This window comes from Ranitomeya imitator, chromosome 3 (assembly GCF_032444005.1).
Source record: "Ranitomeya imitator isolate aRanImi1 chromosome 3, aRanImi1.pri, whole genome shotgun sequence".
Taxonomy (NCBI): Eukaryota; Metazoa; Chordata; class Amphibia; order Anura; family Dendrobatidae; genus Ranitomeya; species Ranitomeya imitator.
Genome location: NC_091284.1, coordinates 380,238,934 through 380,251,609, shown reverse-complemented (window position 1 = coordinate 380,251,609; position 12,676 = coordinate 380,238,934). Strand labels below are relative to the sequence as shown.

The window sequence follows — 12,676 nt, the reverse complement described above, 5'->3', positions numbered from 1 at the left end:
GAAACATTTCTGTGGATTGATGGCCTGTTCTGATCCAGACATTGCATGCAAAGACCCCATTCCCCTCCTCAGATCCTGTCCTGGCGATGTGTGAAAGCGAGGCGACAGGCGCAGTCCGGGGTGACGCTGGGAAGCAGGCTATAGCCATATAGTAACGATAAAAATGAGACCCCTCTCTTCAGCTACCTCACCAGCCCTCCCCTGACTGCACCTAACTGGAGGTCCTGCTGCCCCCTCTATTACCCCAGACCCGTGTGCAGGTGCTCAACCAGAACCACTCAAGAATGGGTCCCCTTTCTGAAGATAATACTGCCATATATAGATTACACATAATACCACCATATAGATCACACAATACCATCATATTGATCACACACAAAACCACCATATAATTCTCACATAATACTGCCACATAGATCACACATAATCCCACAATATAGTTCTCATATAATCCCGTCATATAGTTCTTATATTATTACACCATACTGATCAAACATAATACAGCCATACATTTCACATATAATACAGTCATAGATCATACATAATGCCATCATACAGGTCACACATAATTAGTGGCATCATGTGTGGTCTATATGGCAGTGCTATGTAAAAAATATACATTATATGGTGGCATGTGTGATCTATATGGCAGTATTATGTAAGAAATATATCCAGCAGTATTATGTTTGATCTATATGGCAGTACTATGTAATAAATATATATGGAGGTATAATGTGTGGTCTTTATGAGAGTGTTTTTTTTTTGGGCGGGGGGGGGGGGGGGGGGGGGAGGGGCAATTAGACCTTATGCTATGTCGCCCTATTATTTTTATATATACGCCCCTGGTGACGATCCTCACAGCTTGTTCTGAAAGACACCATGCTTGGGGTGTCAGTGAGATTGAGGTGGGTTTCAGGGAGCATGGGGTGGGTGTCAGGGGGCATTGGGTGGGTGTCGGTGAGCTTAGGGTGAGTGTCAGGGCTCAGCCTCAGTCTTTCCTCTTCTGCTCCATGGATCACTAGTCTAAAGGTACCGTCACACATAACAATATCGTTGCTTTTTGTGACGTAGCAACGAAATCGTTATGCGTGACAGCGACCAACGATCAGGCCCCTTCTGGGAGATCGTTGGTCGCTGGGGAAAGTCCAGAACTTTATTTCGTCGCTGGATCACCCGCTGACATCGCTGGATCGGCGTGTATGAAACCGATTCAGCGATGTCTTCACTGGTAACCAGGGTAAACATCGGGTAACTAAGCGCAGGGCCGCGCTTAGTAACCCGATGTTTACCCTGGTTACCATTGTAAAAGAAAAAAAAAAAAAAAAAAAAGCAACACACTACATACTTACATTCCTGTTACGTTCCTCAGCGTCAGCTTCCCTGCGTCCCCCAGTGTCAGCGCCGGCCGTAAAGCAAAGCACAGCGGTGACGTCACCGCTCTGCTTTCCGGCCAGCGCTTACACAGTGCAGGGAAGCTGAGGCCGGGGGACGCGACAGGAATGTAAGTATGTAGTGTTTTTTTTTTTAACTTTTACAATGGTAACCAGGGTAAACAGAGTTACTAAGCGCGGCCCTGCGCTTAGTAACCCGATGTTTACCCTGGTTACCCGGGGACTTCGGGATCGTTGGTCGCTGGAGAGCTGCCTGTGTGACAGCTCTCCAGCGACCAAACAGCGACACTGCAGCGATCGGCATCGTTGTCTAGATCGCTGCAGCGTCGCTTAATGTGACGGTACCTTTAGACTGCTGCCACCTGCCCTGGAATGTATAGTAGGACGATCAGACAGGAGACCTGAGGAGCTGCAGGACTACAACACTTAGGAGCTCAGTCCTGGCATGCTGGGACTTGTAGTGACACAGCAGCTAGAGCTTGCCGAGTGTCATCACCCCCTGGGGTCTGCTTCCTTGTGGGGTCTGCTCCCTTGTGCCAACCATAGCCCAAGTGTTAGAACAGTTATTATGGCGCTCCCAGGAGATGGACATGTGCCAGGGCGGCTGTCAGACCTTCTGCAGAACCCTGGATCCATCCCAGAAGCTGCCTCCCATCTTTTCACACTGTGCAGACCTCCCACCTGATCCATAGGTGAAGCCCCCAGGCTGCTGCCTGTCTGCACACCGATCCCCCTGCACAGCAGGCAGGGAAGGGTTAACCATTACAGGCCAGCCCCTTGTAACCACACAGGGATCCTGTGCTGCAGAGAATTGCTCTATTTTTAGAAACATGGAGCTTTGGACTAGAGTCTGCAGTCACTGTGTCAGGGAGATGAAGTGCAACACATCCAGGCTCCAGCCACAAATCAGTGCTGCACAGAAAAGCAGCAGACATGAAGCTCCATGTACAGGCAGACACACTGCTGCTGGGCGATTTCCTGCCCCTGGACTGAAGGAGGAAGCTTTCAGCAAGATAGCGCAAGTCGGCAGTGATTGCAGCCTGTACTGTAATACTAAGAACAGGCTGCGATCACCACTAGCACTGCAGATACTTACCCTGGACCCTCGCTCCCAGCAGCTTCTCTTCAACATCTTCTGTCATCGCAGCTCACAGCAAACAAAATGGCCGCGATCTCCTCCCACAGCTGTGACCTAGTAGCTCAGTGGGCATGCCCAGGTCACAGCCGAGAGGCAGAAGGAGCGGCCTCAATGAAAGAGATGCGGTCGGAGTCCGACCGTTGGCTCCTATGCCCATGGCTGCCGTAAGTGAGGTGTGCAAGTGTCGTGCCCAGACACACACACCCACACTAATGAAAATGGCGGCCTCCAGTGGCAAAAGTCAAAGTGAATAAATAAAAGACTATGAAAGTAGTACATTTAATTTTGTATTAATAATAATTGATTGTATAATCAATAATTATTAATACAAAAATTAAAATCACATCACCTTCCCTTTAAAGAAGCCCTCCTCCCATCAAAACTTTTATCCTCTTAATATATTGCAGTCATATCATATAGCTGTGTACTTACAATTGCTCATTTTGTCTTTCTACCCAGCTAACTGGGACCATTAGGTCTATGACATATCATAATTAAAAACGGACTAGCTGAATCCTTCTAAGCTCTATGTAGAAACAGGAGGTCAATTTTCCCTGCATGAGTCATAAGTCCCTGTCATGGGGAAAAAAAGCAAGCAACTGCATCAGGCGTTGAAGAGGGGAGATGATAAATGCAGGGACGAGGGATTTCCTGTTTCTACATAGAGCACAGAAAACAAAAGAATTAACAGAAGGGCAAAACTAAAGTTTACTAATTCCCTATTCATGGGATAATTTGCTGATGATTGGGGTGGTCACCCTGTCGGGATCCCAACAGAACTCGAGAATTGGGCTTTGGAGTCTACCATTCTCACGTGGACAGCTGATAACTTGCATTAATCCCTTAAAGGAAAGGATTATTTAGGTACAAAAGCCAAATCTATTGATAGCTGTAGCATACCTGTGTCTGTAGCAACTATTCTAGCAATCTGGCTTCTGAGGAGACTTAGTTCATCTTGTAAGTCCGTGGACCTGTTTAAGGACATGCCTGGTTTCTTTAAGCAAAACATTTTTTCTTCTTTTATCTTCAGGTTGGGGACAGATGAATTCCTTTGCATCACTAATAGAGGACTCGGCCTCCACTTATGCTTCAGTGGCCTTGTGTCGCTCCTAAGAGAGAAGCCATAAATTACGTAGCATATAGCTGAAGAATACCTCCGATTCCAGAAAGCAGCCGATGCTGCGAGAGCTGTAGACAGTCATTTTATTATTGGACCATACATCATTTATTAGAATACAAATGCCACTGATGCATATCAGTACAGCCAATTTTTAGGGAAAACACCCTATAATGGACCTGAACAGTAACAGGGAACAACTCCACTGTGCAATAAATCCTACAGAAAAAACTCTGCGGAGTATCAAAGAACCCAAAAAGATGTAAAAAGCGTAACAAATTTTATTGAATATTATATTCTCACAAAAATAACAATATTATAGACAAGGGACACGTATAATACATGTACGGCCGGACACTAACACTGCACGTAACACCACGGATATAAAGACAGGGCAATATCTCAACACTGGCTATGAGGAGCACGTAGGTCCATAATTAGCTGGGGCCTCCGGACACACACTGGCACCATCAAGTTTTGGGTAAGATGGGCAGAACCGTGACTATTTCTGTGTTTACCTATTTTAGGTGTAACTAAGATAGTTATATGGCGATATGAGGTATATGTATGCACTTTAGGAGCACTATGCACTTTATTAATTAGCTAATTATGGACCTACGTGCTCCTCATAGCCAGTATTGAGATATTGCCCTGTCTTTATATCCGTGGTGTTACGTGCAGTGTTAGTGTCCGGCCGTACATGTATTATACGTGTCCCTTGTCTATAATATTGTTATTTTTGTGAGAATATAATATTCAATAAAATTTGTTACGCTTTTTACATCTTTTTGGGTTCTTTGATACTCCGCAGAGTTTTTTCTGTAGGATTTATTATCATTTATTAGAATGCCTCATCTACGTGTAAGCAATAGATACAGCAGTAAACGTGAAGAGAAGCCAAAAGCAATACGAGAATATTACTAGCCAACGGGAAGATAACTAATGCATTAATGGAATCTTGCAATGTACACAATTACAAAAACTGCTGAAAAAGACAAAGTAAGACTGTTTGATGGCTCAGCGTCTGCACAGGGACCAGTGAAATAAGCCTAGGAAGAAGGACAGTACATCAATGAATGTCTGCAGGATATAGCACTTCTTACACCGTGCCATAGATATATAGCTACTGGACATTCAAGCCCTTAGATCAGGCCAAACCAAGGTGCAATATCCTGACATGTTGGGTTGCCATGACCAGAGTACATAAACTAGTAACATGCTCCCTTTAGAGAAAAGGAAAATAAAACTGAGCCATGGAAAGCTGATAAATACCTAACTCTTGCATATGTTTCATCATCATCTGCAGCTATCCACTTAATGTCAGCTAGGGTAGGCACCATTGGTGCGTCAGTGAAATACACGTCAGAACCAGGGAGAGCCTGCAAGAAAAAAAAAAAACCACTGACGTTACTAAAAAGAAATAAGGCTTTTGCTATTAAAAACATTAGAGAAGACCCTGTAATAACGAATAAGACATTTTGGGTTTAGGTGGCAGAACAAAAGAATGTGGAATGTGGTGAAGACAAAGATTGGGTACATAAGTTCCGGTAGTGCATTTTCTGAAGACCAATTTCTACCCATTAGAAACTTTACAGTGGACTTGGCCTACTTTTTACAACCTAAAAGTTTAGATCTGTTTGTAATCCCATCTTCAACTGAGGAAAAAAAAAAAATCACAGAAATCCTTTAGGCCATGTGCACACGTTGCGGAAAGTGGTGCGGATTTTTCCAGACTGATTTTGGTAAATCCGCAGGTGAACCGCACTGCGGATTACCTGCGAAATTACCACGGATTTATTTAGACTTATATAGATGTTACTGTTAGTCATCTACGTGCTGTCATTTCTTCTACTGAGACAGCAGTTGGGTAACATTACACTTTCCAGGGCAACTGACAAGCCTGTTTTTTTTTTTTTTTTTGCAGCACATTTGTCCTAAAAATAAATAAATAATATAGACATGTCCTACTCTGAGCAATTTTGGCTTGAAAAATATACCATTTATGAACTGGGATATACCTGGAAATTTCCTTCTGTATTTTTTTAATTTTAATTATGTTACGTGAAAAAAAAACAAAAAAAAAAAACACAGACACAATCCAACAATACCTCAAAGTGTGCTCTCGTACATGGCTTCAGAGGCAGGTGAGATCCGATTTTCCTTACTAGGCTGCGAGACGAACCACATGGCTTGTTCTCCCACACAGGGATAGTCTGGAATAAAGATAAAAACATCTGAAAGCCACAAGATGATCAAGATCAAAAGTCAAAACTTTACCAAAATAGATAAATTCCTCTCAATTATTAAAGGGGTTCCTTAGTGAAAAGTTATTACATACATACATGACAGGTGATAACTTTCACTGGCATGTAAAAGTTTGGGCACTGTTGTGAACAGTTAAGCAAGTTGAAGATAAAATGACCTCTAAAACGGTTAACGTTAAAGATGACACATTTCATTTGTATTTTAGGCAAATAAAGTTTGCAGTTTTTAAAATGGAAAAAAAAACAGTAAGGAAAAATGGGCTGATGCAAATCTCCAAGGGTGCCTAAACTTTTGCATGCTCAGATAACTTTGACCAAGGTTTCAGACCTTAATTGGCCTGTTAGGGTTATGGCTTGTTCACTACCATCGTTAGGAAAGGCCAGGTGATGCACATTTCCCCGCTTTATAAGAACCCAGCCTGCCACAAAACAGATGCCATGGGTTCTTCTAAGCAGCTGCCTAGCACTCTGAAAATGGTGGAGGCCAACAAAGCAGGAGAAGGTTTTAAGAAGATAGCAAAGTGTTTTCAAGTTGCCTTTTCCTCAGTTCGAAATGTAATTAGGAAATGACCGCTAAACAGTGGAGGTCACGATAAAGTCTGGAAGACCAAGCAAAATTTCAATGTGATCTGCTCGTAGAATTGCTAGACGCGCAAATCAGAACTCACACTTGGCTGCAAAAGACCCTCAGAAAGATTTAGCAGGCTCTGGAGTTGTGGTACATAGTTCAGATACACCTGCACAAATATGGCCTTCATGGAAAAGTGATCAGAAGAAAACCTCTCCAGCGTCCTCCTCACCATAAAATTCAGTGTCAGAATTATGCAAAAGAACATTTAAACAAGCCTGATGCATTTTGGAAACAAGTCCTGTGGACTGATGAGGTTAAAATAGAACTCTTTGGTCACAATGAGCAAATGTGTGGAGTAAAAAGGGCACAGAATGTCAGGAAAAGAGCATCTCGTCAACCATTAAGCATGGGGGTGGATCAATCATGCTTTGGGGTTGTGTTGCAGCCAATGGTACGGGGAACATTTCAAGGGTAGTGGGGAGAATTTATTCAATGAAATTTCAACAAATTCTTGATGCAAACATTACACGTCTGTAAAAAAGCTGGAGATGAAAAAAAAAAAGGATGGCTTCTACAAATGGATAACGATCCTAAACACGTCAAAATCCACAACAGACTACCTCAAAAGGCACAAGCTGAAGGGATTACATTGGCCCTCAAAGTCCCCTAATCTGGACATCATTGAAAATCTGTGGCTAGACCTCAAAATAGTAGTGCATGCAAGATGACCAAGGAATCTCATTCTTCCTTGGAAACATTTTCAAAGGAAGAATGAAGGAAAATCCCTCAAACAAGAATTGGTAAACTCTTGGCTGGCTACAAAAAGCGTTCACAAGCTGTAATACTTTCAGAAGGGGCTGCTACTTGGTACTAACCTTGCAGGGTGCCCAAACTTTTGCACTGGCCCATCTTCCTACTTGTAATTTTTAAAATGTAAATGTTGAAAGTATTTTTTGGGGCCTTAAATACAAAAGGAAATGTATCATCTTTAACTTTAGGCCTTTTAGCGATCATTTCATCTTTAACTTGCTAAACTGTTCACAATAAGGCTGCCGGCACACTAGCAGTATTTGGTCAGTATTTTCCATCAGTATTTGTAAGCCAAAACCAGGAGTGGAACAATTAGAGGAAAAGTATAATAGAAACATATGCACCACTTCTGTATTATCACCCACTCCTGGTTTTGGCTTACACATACTGATGTAAAATACTGACCAAATACTGCTAGTGTGACGGCAGCCTTAAAGTAATGACCAGGAGTGGCCAAACATTTACATTCCACTGTATCGATCGGTATGTGTCTAACCAATGGGACCTGTACCGATTGTCAGAACAGGGGAACTTCGGTCAAATGGAGCAGAAGGTAGTATGTCTCCATCTGGCAGCCCCGTAGCTAATAAATGGAGAGCAGGTTGACTATGCACACTGTTATTCCATTCTATGAACACAGCATTTTCTCAGGCAAATTCCCGCCTGGTATCCCCCTAACAATGCATCACCAAAAATAATTATTATGCGCTACAATGTCTAAAGGACATTGCTGTGAACCTATTCTGTCTTGTGTCACATCTTCTATACACTTCAGAAATCTTGAAGATGCTAAAAGAAGAAACATGCCCATTTTTCAGGTGGCTTTAGGTCAAAGATATCAGCTACATATACTTAAAAGTATAAAGCAAAGCTGCTGCAAAAAAAAAAAAACAAGCACAACAGCAAAAGGAGCTTCAGGAAAATGACCACCAGCGTTTTCCTGAAGTATTTTCGGCTTGAAAAACTCAACGATTCCACCTATGTCTTCTAGGCAACCGGTCACCAGTTGTGGCTGATATGAGATGCGGCCATCACCTTTCAGGGTTGGTATACATCATTCTATAAGGCTGTATATCTGCCCCCAGCCTGACTTGTAAGAGTTCTTTTATTCACCATCTCTTAGGCTATGTGCACACGTTGGAAATTTCCACGGCTATTCTGCAACTGTGCCGCGGGTATAATGCATGCAGGATTGGCATGCGTTTTTAACACTAGCGTTTTGCAAGCGTAATTAGCTTGCAGAATGCTTGCGCCTTACAAGCGATCTGTAGCATCGCTTGGAAAACGGATTGACAGGTTGGTCACACTTGTCAAACATAGTGTTTGACAAGTGTGACCAACTTTTTACTATTGATGCGGCCTATGCAACATCAGTAGTAAAAGATAGAATGCGAAAAATAATAAATAAAAATAAAAAAAAAATTGTGATATTCTCAACGGCCCTCCAATCTCCTCAGCGGCGCTCCTGGCGGCTTCTGTTCCCAGGGATGCACTCCGCGAAGGACCTTTGTGACGTCATGGTCACGTGACTGACGTCATCCCAGGTGATTCGCGCAATGCATCCCTGGGAACGGAAGCCGCCGCGTGCACCGCTGGGAGGCGGGAGGACTCCGGGGACCATCAGAAGGTAAGTATATCAATATTTTTTATTTTAATTCTTTTTTTTAACAGAAATATGGTTCCCAAGGGCCTGGAGGAGAGTCTCCCCTCCTCCAGACCCGGGTACCACCGCACATGAAGCGCTCACTTTACGCATGGTGGGCATAGCCACAAGCATAAAGTAAGCGGATAAATGCATTCCTATGTGTGCGGAATAGCCGCGATTCCGCACAAAGAAGGAGCATGCTGTGTATTTTTCCATGATGCGATTCCGCCACGGAAAAATACGCAGCATTAGCACAGCATTGCGGAATCCCATTGAATTCAATGGGCTGTGTTGTGCATGCGTTTTCGCAGCAAAAGAATGCGGCAAAAATGCATACAATCCGCAACGTGTGCACATAGCCTTAAGTGGAGTAATAAGACTACCTAGGACCATTTCATAACCAGCCCCCTGGGTGGGCGATGCATCATGGTGCCCACAATGCACAGTCCTTGTTTCCATTGTGTCTTAGCTAGTTTCCTAGTAGCACTGACCTAGAAAAGAGGATTATACGTCCTACATGCATAAGTACTCGTCTGTCCGGTTTTGAGAGGAAACCAGCCTAGGACTGAAGGGATGTTCCTCCTACCTCCACTTCATAACATGAGCGACTACAGCCCAGGGGCAGTGCGGCGGGGGGGTTGCCCAGGTGCAGCGCGGCAGGGGGGGGGTTGGTTTGCCCAGGTGCAGCGCGGCAGGGGGGGGGTTGCCCAGGGGCAGCGCGGCAGGGGGGGGGTTGCCCAGGGGCAGCGCGGCAGGGGGGGGGGGGGGGGTTGCCCAGGGGCAGCGCGGCAGGGGGGGGGTTTGGTTTGCCCAGGTGCAGCGCGGCAGGGGGGGGGGTTGCCCAGGGGCAGCGCGGCAGGGGGGGGTTGCCCAGGGGCAGCGCGGCAGGGGGGGGGTTGCCCAGGGGCAGCGCGGCAGGGGGGGGTGGTTGCCCAGGGGCAGCGCGGCGGGGGGGGGGGGGTTGCCCAGGGGCAGCGCGGCGGGGGGGGGGGGGGGTTGCCCAGGGGCAGCGCGGCAGGGGGGGGAGGGGGGTTGCCCAGGGGCAGCGTGACGGGGGGGGGGGGGGAGGGGGGTTGCCCAGGGGCAGCGTGACAGGTGGGGGCTTGCCCAGGGGCAGCATGGCGGATGAGCACTGGGCATAGTCATGGCTTTTGGAGGGGTTGCGCCATCTCACAGTCTTGCAGGTTTCTACAATGACCTGTGTATTATCGCAATAGTGGCACATCCTCATCCAGGACTTGGTAGCAGTGAGTGGCTGTGTCGTGATAAAGAAGCAGCTGGATTAGGCGATGCCACCACTAGTACTGGGCCACTGCCCGGGCCTCCACCATCCCTCACCTTGGATCGCTTCCTCCGACCACTTCTCCGCCCCTCAGCGCTCTCGGGGGTCCCGCAGTCCTCGGCTCCATCACCAGGCACGTCCCGGGAAGCCATGGGGAGATAGCGGTGAGTGTCTCGTACAGAGGACACCGTGCCCTTCCGGCCCCGGCTGTATGGCTGGGCACCGCTACCCGGCTCTGTTATACCGGCCTCAAAAACACAACGGTGCCCTTTCTGCGTGCGCGCTCCTGCAGTAGTTTACCTTGTGCGCATGTGCGGGAGTGTGCGCGCCTCCATCCTCCGTGCACTGACTGTACTGTGTGAGGGGGCGCTGTAGCGACAGAGCTATAACTGACCTGCGGCGGGAAGATTCGCAGTGACTGCAGTGCAGATGTGGCCGGTGCGGCTGTGGGAGTGCTCGGTGTGTACCTGAGAGAATAGATAGGGCTTACACCCAGCAGCTGCCTGGTATATTCTGCGCTTAGAGGGGTTTTCCACACTCCTGTTCGCTGGTTGCAGTTTGTTTTAAAAAAGAAAACTAGTTTGGCCTGGATGTGAGTCCAGTGACTTTCTCAGGCTGTGGTGGCGTCCGACGCTCCCGCTTCATGAAGGGGTGCACATCTGACAAGTTGCTTTCGCCAAGCCTGAAATCTTTAGGGTATGTTCCCACTGTCAGTAAGGCTACGTTCACATTAGCGTTTTGCGTGTTTACGTCGGGCGACGCAGCGACGACGCATGCGTCATGCGCCCCTATATTTAACATGGGGGACGCATGGACATGCGTTGTGCTGCGTTGTGCGACGCATGTGGGTTTTTTTGCCGCAAGGGTCGGGCGAAGAAAACGCAACAAGTTGCATTTTTCTTGCGTCCAAATTTTGGCAAAAAAGGACGCATGCGTCGCAAAACGCAGTGTTTTTGCGTGCGTTTTTATTTGCGTTGTGCATTGTGTCGCCGACGCAGCGGCGCACAACGCAAATGTGAACGTAGCCTAAACGCTGCGGGTTGGACGCTGTGTACCTCTGAAGAGTCCAGATGTTACAGCAGAGTGCATGGGGTTTCTGAAATTCCCATCTCCACTATGCGTGCTGAGATACCTCCGACATCCCTGAGGAGACGGACATACGGCGTGTCATTCCAGACTGCAGCATGTCTAGTTTTATCTTGCAGCCAGACGCTCAGTTCCTGCTGCGTAAATTACCCATTCACTATCATTGGATGCAGTAAAACTGCATTATCTTCTTGGTCACGTGCATATTAAGTGTGGGAACGCAGCTTACTACGCATGTGTACTAATATAAATAATGGTGTACCTTGATTCAGCCGGATGTACACCTACAATCCAGTTCTCGTAATGAGCTGATCGCAAGAACTGCAGTACACGTGACACCGGGGACATCTCCGGTCATCATCTTCCAAGCTCTGCTGTGTCTGGACGTCAGGCTGAATGGTGGCATAATGCCACCGTTCAGCCAAAGGCATCCAGATGTAGCAGAGCTAGACTCGACGTGGGACTGTATGCAGGTACGGACTGGGGCTGAAATTCAGTCCTGGCATTTGAAGTCACACAGGCCCATGTAGTCACCGTCCCCATGAGCCAGATGGAATATATTACTAATATTACCCTGGTTGGAGGAAAGGAAGATGTACTACAAGACCAATATTTCTAATGATACCTGTGGCATGCTGGGGTAAGTGACGGAGTCAGCGACTTTGTGCTCCACAACTCTTAGGCCGGCCTCACACTAGCGTGTTTTACGGACGTAAGAGAGGTGCTGAAAATACGGATTGCATACGGTACAATGCTTATCTATGGCCCAGCTCCTATCAGCCGTATTTTACTGATCTGTATTATACGGTCTTCTACGGCCGTATAACATCGCAGCATGCTGCGTTTGTCACCGTATTGCGCAAAAAATACGCCAATAAAAGTCTATGGGTGCCAGAAACATACGGATTACACACGGACCAGCAGTGTGACTTGCGAGAAATATGCAGCGGTGTTCTATAGAAAAGCCGGCAATTCAGTGCGGTGTACAGTAAAATCACACTGACAGGTTAGAATAGAATATGTAGAATAAATGTCTACACATAGTATAGGAGTATATATATATATATATATCAGTGAGACACATATATGTATATATATTAACTAGCTATTGAACCCGTTCTACGCCCGGGTGGCGAGCATTTATATTGGTATATGGTCTCCATCCTGGTATGTGCTGCTTCATCCTGCGCCCCCATCCTGTCATGTGCTGCTCCCATCCTGCGCCCCCGTTCTGTCATGTGCTGCTCCCATCCTGCGCCTCCATTCTGTCATTTGCTGCTCCCATCCTGTCATTTGCTGCTCCCATCCTGCGCCCGTTCTGTCATTTGCTGCTCCCATCCTGCGTCCCCGTTCTGTCATTTGCTGCTGCCAT

General features: G+C 46.5%; 1 protein-coding gene across 1 annotated transcript in view; it reads right to left on the bottom strand.

Annotated features, from left to right (window-relative positions):
- Positions 1-10,527, bottom strand: part of MTFR1L (mitochondrial fission regulator 1 like) — a 32,602-nt gene extending 22,075 nt beyond the window's left edge. Inside the window, exons 1-4 of the mRNA XM_069756950.1 lie at positions 10,275-10,527; positions 5,755-5,859; positions 4,919-5,025; positions 3,430-3,638 (exon numbers count right to left, since the gene is read on the bottom strand). Coding sequence (XP_069613051.1) covers positions 3,430-3,638; positions 4,919-5,025; positions 5,755-5,859; positions 10,275-10,370 — 517 coding nt within the window. The 5' untranslated portion in view covers positions 10,371-10,527. The remainder of the gene's footprint in view (positions 1-3,429; positions 3,639-4,918; positions 5,026-5,754; positions 5,860-10,274) is intronic.
- Between the last annotated feature and the right edge of the window lie 2,149 nt (positions 10,528-12,676).